The sequence below is a fragment of the Scyliorhinus canicula genome, chromosome 3 (genome assembly GCF_902713615.1).
Source record: "Scyliorhinus canicula chromosome 3, sScyCan1.1, whole genome shotgun sequence".
NCBI classification, from domain to species: domain Eukaryota; kingdom Metazoa; phylum Chordata; class Chondrichthyes; order Carcharhiniformes; family Scyliorhinidae; genus Scyliorhinus; species Scyliorhinus canicula.
This window is the reverse complement of record NC_052148.1, coordinates 261,029,151-261,050,459: the sequence shown is the minus strand read 5'-3', so window position 1 is coordinate 261,050,459 and position 21,309 is coordinate 261,029,151. Positions and strand designations below refer to the sequence as shown.

At 51.2% G+C, this 21,309-nt stretch overlaps 1 protein-coding gene across 5 annotated transcripts in view; it reads right to left on the bottom strand.

The window, feature by feature from the left end:
- Nucleotides 1-21,309, bottom strand: part of lef1 (lymphoid enhancer-binding factor 1) — a 196,586-nt gene that overhangs the window by 9,564 nt on the left and 165,713 nt on the right. For 2 of the 5 annotated variants that reach the window (XM_038792688.1, XM_038792689.1), the window contains exon 10: nucleotides 14,960-16,357. The exons of 1 other annotated variant lie outside the window; for it this stretch is intronic. In XM_038792688.1, the coding sequence (XP_038648616.1) occupies nucleotides 16,161-16,357 (197 nt within the window). In that variant the 3' untranslated portion in view covers nucleotides 14,960-16,160. Of the gene's footprint in view, nucleotides 1-14,959; nucleotides 16,358-21,309 lie in introns of those variants that run through there. 2 more of the 5 variants (XM_038792690.1, XM_038792691.1) reach the window with 1 other exon arrangement.

Below are 21,309 nucleotides of genomic sequence, written 5' to 3'. Positions count from 1 at the left end.
GCAGCAGTGGGGAGATAATGGACACAGTGCCCTCCTCCCACCCATCTGATTTTATACCCCCTCCCCATCTGCTCAATGGGTGGGCCGTAAAAGTCATGTTATTGTGTTCAGTTTTGGTGTCCCAATTTAAAATGAATACACTGGCCGACTGACTTTTATAGGCAAAGATGTCAGTCAGGCCTCTTGCCCCACTCCTGTGCACAGAGGGAGCGCAGCACTGTCTTAGGGATGTGATGTTAAACCAAGGCCCCATTTACCTTCTGAGGTGGATACAAGAGATCCCATTTCACCATTTCAAAAAGGAGCAGGGAGTTCTCCACAATGTCCTGACCAATATTTAAACCTCAGACAGCATTGCAAGAACAAATGATCTGTTCATTATCACACTGCTGTTTATGGCATCTTGCTGTGTGCAAATTAGTTGCCATGTTTTCTACATTACAACAGTGACTACGCTTCTAAAAAGTACTTCATTGATTGTGAAACACTTTGGCACAACAGGGGCAGGATTCTCCGTCAGCCGATGCCGAAATCAGGAAAGGCGTTTGGGCGGATAATCGGTTTTGATGCCGAAATCGTGGTAGACGCCGGGTTCAAGCCAAATTGCAATTCTCCGGTGCCTCTCCAACTGCGTCAGTGCATTCCACTCCGCACGTACAGTAAATGACGTTGGCATATAATTAGCGGGCTTGGCCCATTAATCTCTGGGGTCTCCACGATCCTCTGCCTCAAGCAGGGGTAACTCCCGATGGCGAGGTTCTCTTGTGCTTTCAAAAATCGTGAAGCAGCCGCGATGGCTGATGAGGGGAAGAGAGGGGGTACGAAAAGTGTTCAACATCGCCATAGTGTACTGTTGTACTGCTGGCCGGAGGAGAGGGGGGGGGGGGCTGCCAGGGCTGCGGGGAGTGGCAGGGTGTGGCCAGGAGGTAGCCAGGAGGTGGGCTGTGGGGTTGGGGTGGACTGGCACAGAACACCAATGCAGCAGCCTGCCAACAGCCATGCGGCTGCGCACGCCGCTGACTGCCCACTGTGAACTTAGTGCCACAGGTCATATGGGTATCCCCCTAGGCCACCCCCCTCGGTTCCCTCTAGCCCCCGCTGACCCATCAATGGGATGGTGCACTCCAGCGCAACCAGTGCCACCTTGTTGGCGGAAATGAGTGTGCATGGGGAGTGGAGCATGAAGACGCAACTGCAGCTGACCAGTCTCTCAAGTGCCAATCCCGACCCAAGTGAATCCGACACCATTTACCATTGGAATCGATCGTGCTCCACGTGGCGCCAGTGCTAGCCCCTCACCAGCCAATGAATTGATGCAGGTGCGGCACCTGTTTTGCTGCTGTCGGACTTTACGAATCCTGCCCCGGCGTCGATACTTAGTCACAGGAATGGAGTCTTTCTGTTAGATAATAGGACAATAACTGGGATGGAAGGACTGAGCAATGAACCGAACTTTGGGATAAGTTCTCTCGAGGCGAGGGAGAGAAGGGGTGTTCTGCTTAAAATACCAAAGGGAGCAGATGGGGTCGATAGGGATTGACTTTAGTTCAGGGGGATCCTGGAGAAGTGGATAGAATTTTAGCTAAACCAGTTTAAAATGTGGACAGAAAAAAAAAAACGACGCCGCACAAATGATTGGCAGATGAAGGCCATAGATGCAAAGTCAAGCCTTGGCTCAGTGGCAGCACTGAGTGTTTAGACCACATAATCTCAACTGATACTTCAGTGTTGCATTGTTGGAGGATGTCCTCCTGTTATGCAGTGGGCTTTTTCAGGTGGATGGGAAGAATCCTACAGGATTATCTGAATAAGTCTCCCCGTTTAATGGTCAACGTTTATCCCTCAAGACTAACCACAGAAGCCAGATTAATTGGTCATTTGTTTCAGTGTTGTTTGTGGGAGCTTGCTATGCACAACGCGGCTGCTGTGTTTACGTCTGAAACAGTTCAAAAGTAATGAATTCACTGTGAAACAATTTGGGATGTTCTGAGGATGCAATAAAACACTATCTGAATGCCAGCGGGATTTTGACGGTGCCAGAAGAATGGATTAAGCAGGAGTACCTCGGGCTGTTCTGCTCTTCAGTTAGATCATGGCTAATCAGTCCCTCAACTCAATCTGCCCGCCTTTGCTTTATACCCCATGATGTCTTGGCCCAACAACAATCCATTGGACTCAGGCCTGAAAATCTTGATTCCCCCAGCGTCCACAGCCTTTTGGGAAATCAGGAGCGAGTTCCTGATTTCAACCATGCTTTATGTGGGAAAAATGCATCGTTTTTAAACGGCCCAGCTCTAAATTTCAGATTATGTATTCTTCAATCTGGATGGTCTTATTGCACCTACCCTATCAAATCCCTTTGCCACTTTAGGGACCTCAATCGGATTGCTCTTCGACTTTCTCAGCTCAAGGTACGGAGGACAAATCTTTGCAGCCTGTAATCAGAATTCAAACCTTTAATCCCCTGTATCGTCCTGAAGAATTCTTGTACCAAAGTGGTTCCTGAGGTGCGGTGCCCAAAACTGTGTACGGTTTGCCAGCATCTTATCAGGATTCGAGACAAGTGAAGCATTCTCACTGTGGAATTCCAATCGCCTGGATAGAGTGGCCAGTGTTCCCTTAGCCTTGTCCATACTTTGTGTACCCGTACACTATAGTTTTGTGATATGTTTCCATGCAGACCCAGAATCACAGAATTACGACAGGACAGAAAGGAGCCATTCAGCCCTTCCTGTCTGTGCTAGCTCTCTGGACCAATTCCCCACTGCCTTCTCTCCGTAACCCTGCCCATTCTTTCTTTTCAGTTAATAATCCAATTCCTCCTTGAATGCCTCGATTGAACCTGCTTCCACCACACTCACAGGCTGCGCATTCCGGATCTTAAAACACTAGGTGCACGAAAAATCATTTTCCTCGTAGCCCCATTGCTTCTTTGGCCGATTACCTTAAATCTTAGCCCTCTCGTTCTCGATTGTCCCACGAGTGGTAACAGTTTCTCCCTATCCACTCTGTCCAGACCCCTCATGATCTTGAATATCTCGATCAATCTTTGTTTTCTCCAAGAAAAACATCCTCAAGTTTTCCAATCTACCTACATAACTCCTCGCTGGAACTATTCCCATTCCTTTTCTGTTTTTGTTTTTTGACCTTCACAATTCCTGATCTCGCACCATTTCTGACTTGTCTTTCTCTGATTTAATGTGGATGGCCTCAGACTTTCCATCAGTTTCGCCCGGCCACCTGACTAATCGACTCTGGTCAAGTGCCCGAAGATCGACGAATGGGATCACGGCATTTGCCGACTGTGACACTTGTGGGAGATTGGACGGTCGCCGTTCTCAGTTGACGACTAGCGACGCAGTCACAGAGCCAAATCTGTTGCAAGATCCCTGATTGGCTGTGTTTCCTTTTAGCCATTCTGCTCGTCGGGTAGTGTGGTGGTATGATTAGCATAGCTGCCTGCCATTGGTGCAGAACACCAGCTTACCATTGGCCCTGGTCGGTCATGTGCCTCTCGACCGGTTGGTTGAGACCAGTCATGTGACGGCTCCCCGATTGGTCGAGAGGCTGAGTTAACCCCACCTCCAGGGCGGGGTATAAATACCCAGTACTCACGGCGGTCGTCCTTCTACTGTAATCGACCACAGGGCTTAACATCTAGTATATTAAAGCCATACTTTTGTTCAGCAACTCGTCTCACGTTCAATTGATGGTACATCAGGTAGTCCAATTCTCTGACGCTTACCTGTGAAAGAGTGCCGATAATCAACTGGGAACCAAACCATAAATAAATGAAGCTGAAAAGACAGGGGACTGGATTCTGCATTCTGGAGACTAAGTACTGTTGCCGATGTAGAATTGCGGGAACTGCACATTCCCACTAGGAACGCTGGCCAGGGGCGTTTCATGTCATACAAATGGGCCAGCGCGCAGCCCAAGTGCAGCCCGCCCGATTCCCGGCCCTGCTAGCATCTAATTCACGGGTGTCAGGAGTCGAGTTCAGAGCCTGACAAGCAGGAGCAGCTTTTACTCGCTCCACTCAGCAAAGACTGTAATTTCAGCCAAGAAGATGGCTGCTAAAAGACCAGCTCCACGGTTCCTGATGTCGGAGATCGACTGAATGCTGGACATCGTTGAGGAGAGGAGTGGCACCTTCTTCTCCACGGTGGGGCGGATACTCAAGCCCGCCATTTTGAACAAGGCCTGGGAGGCGGTGGCAGAGCCGGTCAGTGCTGCCATCCTCACCAGGAGGACCGGTACTGCCATAAGAAGATGAACGACCTCCTTCGAGCAGCTTGGTGGAGTAACCAAGTCTGTGACCCTGGCATCATTCCTGTCCTTCACTCCTCACATCTGCCTCCAATCCCCTAGAGGCCAACAATACCCCACCTGCCGGTCCCTCCCTTACATCCCATCCTCCACAAACCGCCAACACATGTATTGTCCTCTTTGGCCAGGAGCCCTGCAGACACATATCATCAGATACAAACCCTTCATAAAACTCACGTCCCAGCGTCTCACTATGTCCTTTCTATGTCCTCAAGGAAATAGTGGCCATTAAACGGCAGGAGTGCCAGAGGACAGTGTTATATTACTCTTTAGTAATATGTTGTTACTCTTTGCTTTATCTATCCAGAAGGGTCTGATGGTGTGATTCTCAAGAAACCACCAATCTTTAACTTAAAGCAAAATGGGTTTAATAAATAACGCATTGATTAATATTGAGTTTGCAAACTCCACAGAACTAAAAGTAGTAATCGAGTAATTCAGAATAAAGTATCAACTATTTTAAACTGCACGTGCTAACTATACTGTGGTCTATCTCTCTAACACTCTGCTGTCTAGTCACTCCTGGTTCGAAGAGACCCAAGATCCTTTGAGTTCTCATATTTATACAGGAATCTAGTGTTGCCATCTAGTGGTTGTGTTACACCAAGATGCAGTCATTAACTCTTTGTATGTCTCTATATATACATATCACTACAGACAGGAGGAGCCATCCTAGACATTTGGGTCCAAGCCCCCCCCCCCCCCCCCCCCTGAGGAAAGGATGCTGCAACTCATAGGGGAGGCCAAGGAGAGGGAAATGGCTGCAATGGAGTTCAGCATGTGCCAAAAAAGTGAGAGTCCAAATGCAACACAGATGTCCCTATAGCAAGTGAGTCACCCCTCTCCCACAGACCAGTCCGTCTCAAGATCTTCCCCATGTCTTTTGTCTTGCAGGATTGCCATCAGAAGAGGGGTGCATCCCATCCAGACCCTCAGAACATCCCGGAGCACCATCTGGGGAAGACAGATTACTCGGCACTGCTTTCATTTTCACCATCCACTATTGCAGCGACTATCACCTCAGTGGGCAATGTTAGTGGTCAGACTCCTGGGTCACCCTCTGGTGTGCACCACATCAGGTGGAAACAGGGAGCCAGAATTTACAGGAGGGAGTGTCAGCAACCTTCCAGCGCTTGCAAGTCCAGCTGGAGGAACCCAGCCGCCTTCAGGCACAGGAGATGGTGCCGACTTGCGTAGTACCCACACTGAAAGGGACCCGTCCGTAGTGGGCCTGGGAGAAGATGTCAGAACCATGTGTCAGGGCGTTCAAGGCTTGGGGCACACTGTGCAGCCCATAGCTGAGGCGCAGGGCGAGGGAGCTCAGTCACAGGCAGGCAGTTCCCAGGCCCACATGGATATTGCTGCGATGCTCCAGAGCTTGGCCCATTCACAAAGGGCCTTCGGTGAGAGCATTGAGAGCATCGAGAGATGATGGACCTTAGCCAGTCACAGAGGGACATGGCCGAGGCAGTGAGTGACGTGGCTCACCCCACTGAGGGATGTAACCCATTTCCCAGTGTGCCAATGAGGGCATTGAGACCATGGTTCAGATGAGGGTGGGTGTCCAGGACCAGCAGCGCCAGATCACGGTGGACAGCACGGTAGCACAAGTGGATAGCACTGTGGCTTCACAGCGCCAGGGCCCCAGGTTCGATTCCCCGCTGGGTCACTGTCTGTGCGGAGTCTGCACGTTCTCCCTGTGTCTGCGTGGGTTTCCTCTGGGTGCTCCAGTTTCCTCCCACAGCCAAAAGACGTGCAGGTTAGGGGGATTGGCCATGCTACATTGCCCTTAGTGACCAAAAAAAGGTTAGGAGGTTTATTGAGTTACGGGGATAGGGAGGAAGTGAGGGCTTAAGTGGGTCGGTGCAGACTCGATTGGCCGAATGGCCTCCTTCTGCACTGTATGTTCTATGCTGTATGCTCTAAGCTCACTCTGGCCTCCTCTCCATCCCATGGAGTAGACCGGGGGCCAGCGAGCACCCTGAGGGAGGAGGGAGTGATGAGGCCTGTGTCAGTACCTCCTGCAGGGGAAGTGCGAGAACACCTCAATCCCTCTGAACGCCCCCCCCCCCCCCCCCCCCCCACCCCACCTAACACTGGTACACCACATGGGCAATGGGCAGAACAGACTGGCATGTTGTCACCTGTGGCACCCGGAAGCCGGCCGGGCCCATCCAGGCCCAGGCTCCCCAGAGGACACCCGCCAAGGGCATCACAGGGCAGAGGGTGAGACAAGAAGCAGGCTGCCTCCACTTCTGATATGCTGTCTGGGGTAATAACTAGAAGAAGCGGTAGGCCACGAAAGAGTAGAAAGATACATGACACTTAAGTTGGCACGGGAGTCGTATGGAGTAGATAGTAAGAGGGAAGGGCACTCATTGTGTAAATACTCACCATTAAATACTTTTGCACCACCAGTTCGATCTGCCTCTAACCTTTGTCTCACGGGTGTGAAGGATGGGCGAGGGGTACGGGGTAGGGCGCCCATGACACATGAACATCCCACATGGTTACACCCTCACCGAGAAATGGCATAGCATGGGGGCAGTGGCATGAACACGCCTTGTATGACAGCATCCCTAGTGAGTGAGCCCTAACCGTTCTCCAGCTCCAGTAAACCTCCCCCCCGCCCCCATCTTTGGGGCCTTGAGAAGGAATCATCATCAGACCTGCAAGGATCACATGGGCGGGGAGTGGTTTGTTATCTTATAGACAGCAGTCAGGCTTTGACAATGAGGAGCAGCAGACATCTCACAGCAAGTTATCATCATCCTCCTTCCAGTGGATGAGACCCACTGATACTGCTAACCCAGGGCCAGCACCCTGTGGTGATGTTGGTATGATCCTCGGAGGGGAGAGCTGTGGTAATGGAAAAGGGTGGAAGGACTGAGGGAGGGGGAAGGGGTAGAAGGACTAAGCAAGAAGGAATGGGTGAATGGGCTAAGCGGGAGGGAAGGGATGGAATGTACAAAGTGAGAGGGACGTGTTAAAGGTTTCCGGGGAGGGTGGATTTTGTGTGTGGTGGTGGTGGGGGCGGGGGGGGGAGGGGTTTGAAGTAGGGGGAGGGGAGAGAGGTGGGACAGAGCAGTGGAGCTGACACTGGCCGGGCCTCCTAGTTGGTACTCCGGGAGGTGATGAGGTTGCCTCATGCCCGGCAGCCCTGAATCACACAGATTGGGTGCCCTGCCGTGCCAGCTCAGGCTCCACATCCAGCCCTTCCTGGAAGCCATCCTCATTCTCCTCATCGATGAGGCCTGCCGCTCTTCCTTCCTCTTGCAGTCTGTCGCCCCTCTGCTGCTGGGTGATGTTATGAAGCACGCCGCAGACCTCCACGATGCTCGAGACCCTCTGGGGACTAGGGGCTGGGTGAAAATGAGACTATGCTCCCACGCTGGTGGAGTTTTACTCCTGAAATTCCTTGAAAAAAGTTAAACAAATTCTTAGTCCTGCGGGGGGGGGGGGGGGGGGGGGGGGGCAGCTTTTGCTGCGGATATGGGTCCCTGCACTTCCGGGTCAGAGGCCGCGCATGCGCATGGCGACGGCCTCCAGCGGCCGCACCGTGCTCCATGGCGGACTCGGACCGCGGTGCCAGACCAAAGAAAGAGACTCCCTCCCGATCGCCGCGCACCCGATCCTCAACCCCCGCACATTAAACCCCCGGCCGCCTATAAGGCCCCCCTGGTTTCCAATCCACCCGCGCCCGCTGCGGACTGAGTCCGCAGCCGCCATGCAAGCATCCCGACCGGCAATAAGTGGTTAGTTCCACGCCGCCGGGAACTCAGCCGATCAGGCGCGGAGGATTGATGAGCGGGCCTCTGACAACGGGCTCCCGGTGGCACGGCGTACTCCACGGTGACGCCAGTTTTCGGTGCCCGGGGAATCGGCGGACTGGGCCCCAATTATGGTGTCAAACTGGATTTCTCTGCCCTGCCCCGTGCTGTGATTACGGTATTGGGCTGCGGAGAATCAAAACCTATATTGGAGAGCCCCACCAGAGCCCCCAGGCATCGGACGTGCATCTTGAGCATGCTGATGCACCGCTTGGTGACGTTCCTGGTTGCTGTGTAAGCGTCATTATAACGTTCTCCACCTCAGTCTGGGATCTCTGCACAGGGGTCATTAGCCATGACCTCAGCGGGTAACATTTATCACTCACTACCCAACCCCTCGAGGGAGCGCCTCGAAGGTGCCGGGAAGCGATAAGCGAACGAGGATGAATGCGGCCTGCACGCTGCCTGCATATCGGGAGCAGATGTGCAGCTGGTGGTCACACACCGGCTGCATATTCATGGAGTTGAAATCTTTCCTCTTGATAACGGGCAACCCCCTGTTGAACCGGTGCTCGGAGGGCAACATGTGTGCCATAGATCACCCCCCTGGACTTGGGCATGCCAGCAATGATGGCAAATTCTGCTGCCTGGGCATCTTATTGGGTATGGTCCAGGTAGAAGGTGATGAAGTCTGATTCCCGGGCGTATAGGGCATCCGATACAGCGTGGATGCACTTGTGCGCGGACATTTGCAAAATCCCACGCAGGTGTCTTGGAATGAGCCAGAGGCATAAAAGTTCAGGACAACCGTCAGCTTGGCAGCCGTCGGGAGCAGGTGGCCTCCTCCATACCCCCGTGGTGCCAACTGTGCAACCACCAGGCACAGGCGGTGCACTGTCTCCCCGGTGAGGAATCAGTGGTGCCACATGTGGTGTCCGGCAGCTCCTCGAAGGGCAGGCTACAGTATTCATGTGGCCCTCTGCGGTGCCTCCTACGCACCTCTGCCTCGGCCTGTTGGGTGGCCGGCACGCGAGCCTCACCAGCTGGCGCCTGCTCTTCCAGGGCAGGCTCCTCTTGTGCAGGGTCCTCCCTGAGCTGGAGCTCTCGTGCACCTGCGACGGCAGCAGTGGCCAGGTAGATAGCGAATAGAGCTGGCTGCAGTCCGAAGTCCGTGTCCCCACGGGACAGCGAATATCAGCAAGAAGAGGATTCCCTCGACCATCCAGTGCAACCATGGTCACATGGTCATCCTGAGTGGTTCTGCCTCACCACCCTCAACATGTTCCCCACCCACCCCTCCCCCGGCCTTTTCGAGATGATATAGTTCGCACTGCATCCCTGTCCCCATCCGTGACTGGCACCCATCCTGGGATGTGAGGAGCCTCTGTCCTCGCCACCCTGCCAGTGGGTGTACCATCGGCATGCTGCAACCAATGTTAGCGGTGGGTTCTGTTTCACCCAGTGTTGACTGCTGTGGGTCTCCCCACTGGGTGAGCCATGTGGTATCTCGCCATGAGGGTGCCAACTGGTTGTGTGTTAGGTGGCGTTTATGCTGTGCAGCCAGTCGTCTCCATGCTTAGAGCCTGGTGTGTGGGCAGGCCCTACATATGGGGGTGAGCAAGGGATGTGCGCATTTGCTGGGACCTTAACTGTTATGTATAATAATCTTTATTGTCACAAGTAGGCTTACATTAACACTGCAATGAAGTTACTATGAAAAGCCCCTAGTCGCCACATTCTGGTACCTGTTCGGGCACACAGAGGGAGAATTCAGAATATCCAATGCACCTAAAAAGAACGTCTTTCGGAACTTGTGGGAGGAAACCGGAGCACCCGGACTAAACCCACGCAGACACGGAGAGAACGTGCAGACTCCGCACAGACAGTGACCCAAGCCGGGAATCGAACCTGGGACCCTGGAGCTGTGAAGCAACAGTGCTAACCACTGTGCTGCCATGCTGTTCCTGGAGCCGGGTTTAGCACACAGGTTGTGACAAGGAGCTGGTCAGGTTTCCTGGCTGGGTGGGATCAGGGGCGCGGTGGACAGACAGGGTTTAGAGGCATCCCATGACCCCCAGGGGTGGCTTAGCTGATAGTGCCACTGGTGAGGCTTTTGCTCTGAGAGGGGCAGTGTGCCAGGGAGGGTTCCAGCAATGGTGCATGTGTCCTTGGGGGTGAGCTCGGCTAATCCCCTGCTTCCTCTGTGTCGGGCTGTGCTTCGAGGAGTGCATTGAGGAGTGCCAGCACCTGATGGGCCAGAGATTTGCAAGGCCACGCCCATCCCCTTGATGATACAACTGGGGTAGGAGGGTTTCCAGAGGGGCGGGCTGGGTGGGGATCCACATGACCTCAGAGCATTTGCAGGATAGTGTCAGCACTCAGCAGCCAGGAGCCTGTAAATTGCAGCTAGGGGGTGGGTTTAAATTATTGTATGCAGCAACGTGGGTCTCAGCCGCAATTCACACCCAGCTGAGAGAGCAAGAGCATCGTGGAGGGAGAGAAGGGGGGGTGGGCACCAGAACATGAGAACAGGATTGGTGCCTGGCGCCGATCCCGTTTTTGGCTGACGCTCTAATCTCCGCCAGATTGGGAAACCCGCCACTAGCACCGGGCAATGGAGTTTGCATCCCAGGGTTTGTCATTCCTGTAATGTACATTTAGTCAGTCAACCTTTCAACTGAAACCTGACTGTGTGCTCTGGAAGAATAACTCTTTAAGAATGGCTGTAGGGATAAGCCTGGGAACTACAGACCGGTTAGCCTTACTTCTGCAGTGGGCAAATTGTTAGAAGGTACAGGATCAACAGGCATTTAGACAGGCAAGGGCTAATTAGGGAAAGTCAGCATGGCTTTGTAAGGGGAAAGTCATGTCTCACCAATTTGATTGAGTTTTTTGAAGGGGTAACCAAGAAGGTAGACGAGGGCAGTGCGGTTGACATTATCCGCATGGACTTTAACAGGGTCTTTGACAAGGCACCACAGGGTAGGTTGTTGCAAACGGTTAAATCTCACGGAATCCAGGGTGAGGTAGCTAATTGGATACAAAACTGGCTTGGCGACCGAAGCCAAAGGGTGGTTGTGGAGGGTGGTTTTTCTAACTGGAGGCCTGTTACTAGTGGTGTGCCTCAGGGATCGGTGCTGGGTCCAATGTTATTTGTTATATAGATTAATGATTTGGATGAGAATGTAGGAGGCAGGGTTAGTAAGTTCCCAGATGGCACCAAGATTGGTGGCATAGTGGATAGTGAAGATGGATTGAAACAGGACCTTGAGCAATTGGGCAGTGGGCCGATGAATGGCAGATGGAGTTTAATTTGGATGAATGTGAGGTGATACATTTTGGTAGATCAAATCAGGGCAGGACCGACTCAGTTAATAGCAGGGAGTTGGGAAAAGTTACAGAACAAAGAGATCTAGGAATACGGGTTCATAGCTCCTTAAAGGCGGAGTCACAGGTGGACAGGGTGGGTGAAAAAGACATTCAGCATGCTAGGTTTTATTGGTCAGAATATTTAATACGGAGGGCGGCACAGTGGCGCAGTGGTTAGCACTGTTGCCTCACAGCGCCGAGGACCCGGGTTCAATCCCGGCCCCGGGTCACGGTCCATGTGGAGTTTGCACATTCTCCCCGTGTCTGCATGGGTCTTACCCCCTCAACCCAAAGGTGTGCAGGGTAGATGGATTGGCCACTCTAAATTGTCCTTTAGTTGGAAAAATAAAAATTATTGGGTACAGTAAATTTTTAAATAAAGAACGTTGAATACAGGTGTTGGGAAGTCTTGTTGAAGTTGTACAAGACATTAGTAAGTCCACACATGGAATACTGTGTTCAGTTCTGGTCACCATATTATAGGAAGGATATTGTTAAATTAGAAAGAGTGAAGAAGAGATTTACGAGGATGGTACCAGGACTTGATGGTCTGCGTTATAAGGAGAGGTTGGATAGGCTGGGACTTTTTTCCCTGGAGCATAGGAGGCTTAAGGGTGATCTTATAGAGGTCTATAAAATAATGAGGCGCATAGATTTAAAAAAATTTTTTAGAGTACCCAATTAATTTTTTCCAATAAAGGGACAATTTAGCGTGGCCAATCCACCTACCTTGCACATTTTTGGGTTGTGGGGGTGAAACCCACGCAAACACAGGGAGAATGTGCAAACTCCACACGGACAGTGACCCAGAACCGAGATCGAACCTGGGACCTCAGCGCCGTGAGACTGCAGTGCTAACCTACTGAGCCACCGTGCTGCCCAATGAGGGGCATAGATAAGGTAGATAGTCAACATCTTTTCCCAAAGGTAGAGAGGTCTAGAACTAGAGGGCATAAGTTTAAGGTGAGAGGGGAGAAATACAAAAGAGACCAGAGGGGACACTTTTTCACACAGAGGGTGATGAGCATCTGGAATGAGCTGCCAGAGGCAGTGGTATAGCCGGGTACAATTTTTTCCTTTAAGAAACAGTTAGATAGTTACATGGGCAGGGTGGGTATAGAGAGATATGGCCCAAATGCAGCCAAGAGGGACTAGCTTAGTGATAGAAATTGAGCGGCATGGACAAGCTGGGCCGAAGGGCCTGTTTCCATGCTTTAAACATCTATGACACTATGACTCCAACCCATTCTTAAATAAGAAGTTTTAAAACAAGAGGGAGAGAAAGCAAGATGTTAAGGTGAATCATAGAGTTTTGAAACAAGTGCCAGTACATTCATGTGTAGAGAAAAGTCGAGACTCCTGTAATTTTAAGGAGCAATTATTTGTTTGATATGTTGTATTTTATTCCTTAAATAAAGTGGACAATTCAACATGTTACTGTGTTAAACTAACCACCACCAGATTCTCTGCAAGACTTCCCGATGAAGACATTGGCCCAATTTGGGCTGGTTGTTGATGGTAGACGAGTTCACAGACTGAAGAAGAATTTCAAATGTGCATCCAAAAATAACCTACGAGGATGTTCCAACAAATCGTTTATTTTCTTCTTACACAATTTTATTAAATCTTCTGTCAGAAAGTGTACGACTGGATTGTCTTCAAGCATCAGAAATCCTATTTCACAAAAAAGCATCATCACCATCGCCAGTGACTGCCATATCAGCGACAACGATCCCCTGGACGTGTGGGAGCTGTGCTGAAATGCAGCTCCAATGCTGCACCATGCGCTACTGAGTGTGCACAGCTCACAAACGCATTGGGCACTCGTTTGCCACTAAAAGCAGGCGGCTGTTGACGCAGCGATTGCACACGCATCCTTGGCTTTGCACCATCTTGTATTGGAGCTCCAGCTGGAAGAGAAACATGGAGAAACCACCCACCCCCTGACCCTCACACACACACACACACACACACAGACAGCGTAACCTCCCACAGGTGGGCAAAACCAGTGAGCTTGTAGATAGAATGCACGGCTGGACAAGTAGGTGAAGCTATGCTTTCCGATTTCCAGAACCAAGGATGGGCTGGTTTAGCACAGGACTAAATGGCTGGCTTTGAAAGCAGGCCGGCAGCGCGGGTTCACTTCCCAGACCAGCCTCCCCGAACAGGCGTCGGAATTTGGTGACTAGGGGCTTTTCACAGTAACTTCATTTGAAGCCTACTTGTGACAATGAGCAGTTTTCATTTCATTGGAGGTGAAATCGGCGGGAACAGCTTTAATTTATCCTTTTTGCATCCCTTCCGATCCCAGAGACGTGCCATGGGTTACTCATCCCAGCAAGCCTTTCCTGTCAGCTTCACATGAAACCACTTGGCTTCCTGCAGCGGAACAGGCCTTTAGGCTCCCAGCCAGGAAGTTCACTGCAGCAAGGTTATACACACGGTGATGCAAAGCTGCTTCCCATTAGCAGCGAAGAATGCACTTCCTCACCACAGGAAATGAGATGCATTTCTGTTGTAATTTCCGCATCTTCTGCGCCCAACAGCAACTGTCCTACAGTGTCAGCAGCTTAATACCGTTCATCCGAGTCCTGAACCCGGGTCTGAGCTTCTTAAGCGGGACCCTCACTTTGAGGAGGATCAAAGTGCAGTTGAGATCATTGCCGTTGCTTCTGGCCAGTTGGGTCACGTGAAAGGGATTTTGTTCTCCTCTTAATCATTCTTAGGATATGGACCTCGCTGGTAATGCCAGCATTTATTGTCCATCCCGAGTCGCTGAGGGGCCACTTCAGAGGGCAGTCAACCACGTTGGGTGTGGGACAGGAGTCACATATGGGTCAGAGTTGGTAAGGATGGCAGAAAGCTCGTCCCTCTCGCACATTAGCAATTGGGCTTTTATGACGATCTGAGCTTCCCCCGCTCCCTGTTGCTGGTGCATGCGTATGGCTGATGACCTGCATGCCGTCGCACAACGCGATTATGGCATTTCCGAGGGGGCGGAGCATGGTTGACCGGCGACAGACTGTCGCCAGCCCGGATTTTGGCGTTGGAGTCAATTCTACACCCGATTGCCGATTACGATATTGGTGTTGGGCAACTGACAATCCCGCCCAATGTTTCTCAGATATCTTAGCAGGTGCGCTCGGATTGTGGGTTGGGGGGGGTGGGGGCGGCTATCCCTCCACTGGAGGCATCATACCCTAGTCCAACTCTGCCCTTGCTTTAACAGCTGCGCGCAAGCGCTTCCTATCAGGAATCACTGGAGAGCGTTGTGGAGCAATAACATGAGAGCCTATTATTTTCCTGATATTTTAAAAACATGAACTCATGTTGCCATGGTGGGGTTTCAAACTCTCAGCCTCTCGGATTAAATCGAGGCCTCTCAATGACTTTACCCAGTAACATAACCACTCCACTCCCTTATGTCACAAAAGAAGATTTACGGAGCCTCCATGTGAACAATGGATAAATAAACCACGCTGAAAGCTAAAAAAAAAAAACAGCTTTTGACTTTATTTTTAAAATTCCAAATCTGCTTTAAAAGGAATAAGTATAATGATACAGCTCACAAGAAAGCTTATTCAAAGGTCCCTGCTGTGCCTGCAACGTGAAAGATATTCTTCGCCACAAAATCTGTCCCATCAGTTCAATCGAAACACTCATTAATGAAAAGACACCGTTTAATATTTTGTTCCAGTTATTTTTTTTTTTCTCTTTTAAATAAAGCAATCCTGCAGCAGCTTTGACCACGGGAGCCTCGGGTGTCCCAGAGGGGCAGGGCCTGGGCCACCAGCTCTCGTTGATGGGGTTGAAAACTGCGCGAGTTCAGTGGGATCGGTCTGCCTTCTGGGAGGATGGGGTGGGGGGGGGGGGGGGGAGGGGGGGTGCGGAAACACTGTCAGGATTGAATCAACCTCCCTCTGAAGCACATGTCCCACTCGCCATTAACAAAGTGCCGCTCATGGTGGCATCAGGTGCTGTTGGAGGTGGACAAAGAAGTGCAATAGTGGTCGTAAGTGAGTGAGAACCAGACACTGGCTGCGGGGTGGGGAATGGGAGCGGTCAAGCTGGGGATTTGTACAAATTTCCTTTTCGCCAAACAAGGTCATTGGAACCTATACAACACATTTATCTTGGTGTCCTCCAATCCCATTTCAGGCATCATTTCTTCCAAGTGCTTAATGCAATGACTGCGCATGTGTACCGTAGCAGGGAGTTGAGAACCCATGGTGAATGTGCTTCCAGATTAAAAAGTATTCACAAAAAAAAAGAAGAAAGACCCGACTCCCCTCAATTCCTCACTACAGCACACGTGCAAAAATGGCTCCCCGGGGCGAAGAAGGGGACCCCGCTCTCTTCGCGCGCGTGTACATGAAGGCCGCTGGCTTCGCTTCAGGCTGGGAACAGGGTGCGGGCGCAAAGCGCAACCTACATGGCAAGAACCTCCTCGGTAAGAGTGGAAAAGAAAAGGGATAGTCAGGAGCCAATTGGGATTGTCCAGCGACAGTGATCAAATTACAACAATGGGCTTGACAGCATTCCAGTCACTCAGGTCTGTTGAGTGCCGGAGTCCCAACCGCAAGATCCCCAAGTTCCGAATCCTGGAGCTTCCCGCCACTCAGAACAGTCCGCCTCAGTCAGGTGAGTGTTTTTTTTTTAAATTTTGTGTGTGTCAGTTTTCCAGCTGGCCTGCTAGATGGAGCACCACTTAGAAGTGAGACGTTCCATCTCCGGAGGAGGGAAGAAACTGACATCGTCCGGCTCACCCCACTTCACTTGGGCTTTCTGCTGACTGATGATGGAACAGCGTTGCTGACAGTCACGGAGAAGTCTGTGGCCCAACCCATCCTGCTCCCCTGGCTGGAGCAGGAGGAGTTTTGGTGAGTGGCCTGTGAGAAGGAAATAAACAAGTGAATATTCGGGGAGGAAAGAATCAATCTAAAAAAGAAAATACAAACTTTAAGCACTTCTTTTATTACATCGTAGAAGGAAAAAAATAACTCCAGGCTCCCGCGTCAAAAACAGCCGGAGAATGGGCGGGTGCCTGGCCGCGCATGCGTATGGCTGATGACCTGCATGCCGTAGCACGGCGCACAACGCGATTATGGCATTTCCGAGGGGGCGGAGCATGGTTGACCGGCGACAGACTGTCGCCAGCCCCGATTTGGGGGTCGGAGTCAATTCTACACCCGATTGCCGATTACGATATTGGCGGTGGGCAACTGACAATCCCGCCCAATGTTTCTCAGGTATCTTAGCGGGTGCGCTCGGATTGTGGGTGGGGGGGGGGGGGGGCGGCTATCCCTCCACTGGAGGCATCATACCCTAGTCCAACTCTGCCCTCGCTTTAACAGCTGCGCGCAAGCGCTTCCTATCAGGAGTCACTGGAGAACGTTATGGAGCAATAACATGAGAGCACAGGAAATGAGGAGCAGGAGTGGCCTACATGTCCGGTCGTGCCTGCTCCGCTGTTCAATACGACCATTCCTGCTCACTCCCCTTGTCCCTTGATTCCCTAAGAGATCAAAACTCTGTCTATCTCAGTCTTACAATCGATCCCATAATGAAGCATTCACAACCCTCTAAGGTGGAGAATTCCAAAGATCCTCAACCTTCAGAGAAAATAGATCAAATTGACTCATTTACTCAGCTTTGTAACATAAGACCCCAGGGATCAATCTGGTGAACTCTGGCTAATTTTAACTCCCACTCGAGATTCGATTCCCATTCTCCTCCATCACCTAGTGGTCACTAAGGCAGACGTTCGACTGCTTCCATAGCTAGTAAATCCCGGGATAGGTCGCTAGTCTGCCGCCAGGGGCTTATAGCTCAAGGGGGTGTCACTCCACATCAAGTGTGGCTGACCAGAAGTCTCTCCCGCTCTTCCCGCTGGCCATTGGCGTGTTGGAAGGATTCACGCAGGTTGGCCATGTCATGAACTCACCTTCCTTGGCCATCACGTCCTGGGGTGGGACCCGAACCCAGAGCATCAGGCTCAGAGGCAGGAACTCTGCCCACTGCGCCTCAACACGTCCCCTATTCTCAATCATTTGGAGCATTCCACACCCCACCACAAAACTGGTTCAAACAACTCAATCTAGACAAGGACCAAATATTAGACGGTTGTGCTCTCCCTGGGCAGTACCTCGCAGACCTAATTTTACGGCTGAGGGGTGAAATTGTCAATACCGAGTAATGCAGCAAGGGGCAGGGTGGCACAGTGGTTAACACTGCTGCCTCACAGCGCCAGGGACTCGGGTTCAATTCCGGCCTTGGGTGACTGTCTATGTGAAGTTCGTACGCTCTCCGGTATCTGCGTGGATTTCCTCCGGGTGCTCCGCTTTCCTCCCACCGTCCAAAGATGTGCTTGTTAGGGTGGATTGGTTAAGCTAAACTGCCCCTGAGTGTTCAAAGATATGCAGGTTAGGGGGGTGTTATGGGGATCGGGTGGAGGAGTGGGCCCAGGTAGGGTGTTCTTTTAAAGGGTCGGTGCAGACTCGATGGGCCGAATGGTCTCCTTCTGCACTGTAGGGATTCCATGATTCTTGACCGTATTAATTTCACAATAATTGCACAGCGGTGAAAATAAAACAATTTTAGAGAGAAACCAACTGATCAAGAGTGGGGGGGGGGGGGGGTCATGTGGCTCAGTGGGTAGTGCCCTGCCTCGGAACCTGAAACTCCGGGTTCAGGTACCCCTTAAGGCCCCTACCACACATTGCTCTATTTGTGGGGCTGTGCTCTCTGGATCACCTGTTGCACAATAGGCTTGGTCAAGGGGTTTGGGAAAGATCGAGGTTTCAAATTCTGCCGTCGCTGATTTGGTTTATTTTTGGAGCTGCTGTAATTAGCCTTCACATCTCCGGGCTAGGAAATCAACCAAGGTCCCTTGCAGTACTGAGGGGTGCGCGGCACTGTCAAGAGATGCCCTCTTTTGGATGTGATGTTAATCTGAGGTCATGGCTGTCCTCTCATCTGGCGATAAAGGCTCCCATGGTGCTGCGCGAAGGACAGCAGTTGTCCCGACCAATACACAGCAGAGGACGGAGCGATCAAACCGAGGCCCTGCCTGTCTTCTCAACTGGATGCAAGAAACTCCCAATGAGATTACTTGAAGTGGAAAAGTAAATTCTCCCGGTTTCCTGCTCAACCATTACCTAGATCATTTACCTCTGACAAAGAGTCATCCAGGCCCGAAACATTAGTTCCAAGATCAAACTGAATAGTGGCGCAGGCGTGATGGGCCGTCCAATCCACCCCTGCTCCTATCTCCAGCGTTCTTTCCTTTTTTGTGTTCTTCCTAACCACCGATTCCAGTCGGGCAGCGCTTTCTCTTTTTTTAAAATAAATTTAGAGTACCCAATTAATTTTCTCCAATTAAGTGACAATTTAGTGTGGCCAATCCACCTAGCCTGCACTCTTTGGATTGTGGGGGCGAAACCCACGCAAACACGGGGAGAATGTGCAAACTCCACACGGACAGTGACCCAGGGCCGGGATCGAACCTGGGACCTCGGCGCCGTGAGGCAGCAAAGCTAACCACTGCGCCACCGTGCTGCCCATGGGCAGCGCTTTCTCATGCGTTTGCATGTGACTGTCCGATGAGCAGTGGTTTAAGATTGTCTTTCGTAGACCAACAGTACCCCCACCACTCAACCTCAGAACTCACATATAAATGGGACAGAGCGACAAAGGAAACTAACCACCAAAAGTAGCGGCAAAGTTTAACAAGCCCTTAAACAAAAAGGCAACACAAGCAGGAGGGTCCATTTCTCCAGGGGACTGAATTGAAAAGCAGTGAAGTGACGTTAAACTTCTTCAGAATCTCGGTTAGACCACACTGGGCACAGCTCTGGTCCCCATCCCATGACAAGAGTTGAGCGGCGATTAATTATCGGAAAGGACTAATAAGCTTTTGTTTCTTTACTCTAAAAAAGGGAAAGCGGAGATGTGACCCGATAACTGTTCTTTAAAAATGGTGAAGCGGTTCATGATGGTGGACGTAGTAATGTTCCCACTTGAAGGGGATTCAAAAACTAGGCGACAAAATATTAAGATTGTCACTAATAAATCTGATAGGGAATTCAGGAAAAGTATTTTTACAGAGACAATGGTGGGAACGTGGAACTCGTCACCGGGAGGTGTAGTTGAGACGAGTTGGACAGATACATTTAATGGCAGCTGATAAACACATGAGGGAGAAAGGAAGGCAAGGTTTGACTGATCAGGTTCGATCAAATGGGGTGGGAGGATGCTTATGTGGAGCATAAAGGGCAGCACGGTAGCATTGTGGATAACACAATCGCTTCACAGCTCCAGGGTCCCAGGTTCGATTCCGGCTTGGGTCACTGTCTGTGCGGAGTCTGCACACCCTCCGCGTGTGTGCGTGGGTTTCCTCCGGGTGCTCCGGTTTCCTCCCACAGTCCAAAGATGTGCAGGTTAGGTGGATTGGCCATGATAAATTGCCCTTTGTGTCCAAAATTGCCCTTAGTGTTGGGTGGGGTTACTAGGATATGGGGATATGGGGATAGGGTGGAGGTGTTGACCTTGGTTAGGGTGCTCTTTCCAAGTGCCGGTGCAGACTCGGTGGGCTGAATGGCCTCCTTCTGCACTGTAAATTCTATGATCTATGATCTATAAACACTGGCATGGACCAGATGGGTTGAATGGCCTGTTTCTGTGCAGTGGAGTCAAAGTAGCTCGAGATAACAAATCAAGGATGGCCACTTGGGTGAGGCTTCAGAGAAGATTTGCTGATCATATCCGAAGGAAGGATTAACGCCCATCAGGAAAGGAGGACACCACAAAACACGGCAGCTAATGGCCGCCAGTAAATATAAGCTTGCTCGCCAGTCCCATCGGTCTCTCAAGTCTCCTCCGCCGTTTGACTAATTTCTCAGCTTGCGAGCAGCAACAGGATTCTACAATTTTGGGATGCTTAAAAACAATGCCCCACCAAGCTCAGCCAGCCCCGAACCACAAAGTCTTCCAGACAGAAGGAACTCTCCAGCTCAATACTGTTCCGGCAATTAACGACGAGGAACGTCCAATCTCAGAAAGTAGAAGTATGCCTGAGTAAAATAATGTCACAGAAACAATGCGGTGCCTGACTATTTTCTCACAATGGCAATCCTTGAGCATCTAATTCAGCAGAGGAACCTGTCAAGCCCCTGTTGGAAATAACATATTAATTTCCAAAATCAGTGCCGGGAATTATATTTGTGATCATGCTTTCATTCCCACACTACTGGCTGGTCATCACTGAGTCCAGATCAATCGCTGTGTTCCATTTGACTTGGAACTCGATTGTGGCCATGATCGAAGATTCAGTTTATTACTTTATTATTGCTGTGTTCCGCGAGACCTTATTCTGTAAACTCCATGTAAATAATCCAGGTTGATCTCCAATGCGGTACCGAGGGACAGTTGGCTGCCGATGGAGCTGCCTTTCAGATGAGATGTTAAAGCAAAGCCTCTTCTTCCCTCTCATGTGAATTGCAAAAGATCCCAGGCTGGCTTCTCCATAGCCTGACGCCGACATTGTGATCGGCGATCGGACGGAGAATGGATTCTGACGGCAGAATCAGGGCCGGGACTGGTTTGACGCCGGTCAGCCATGCTCTGCCCCCCCCCCCCCCCAAACCGGCGATGCGCGCCATTTCAACGCATTTGGCACATCATTGGCAGGCTCACCCGCGATGCTCCGCCCCCGATGGGCCGAGTTCCCGATGGCGTGGGCCACGTGTGGTCCCAAGCGTGCGGGAACCCAGCGTGCCAGCTGCAGACAGTGTCCAGCGCTGCCACACTCGGCCGGCATTCATGCCGCAGGCTGGGAGGGCTT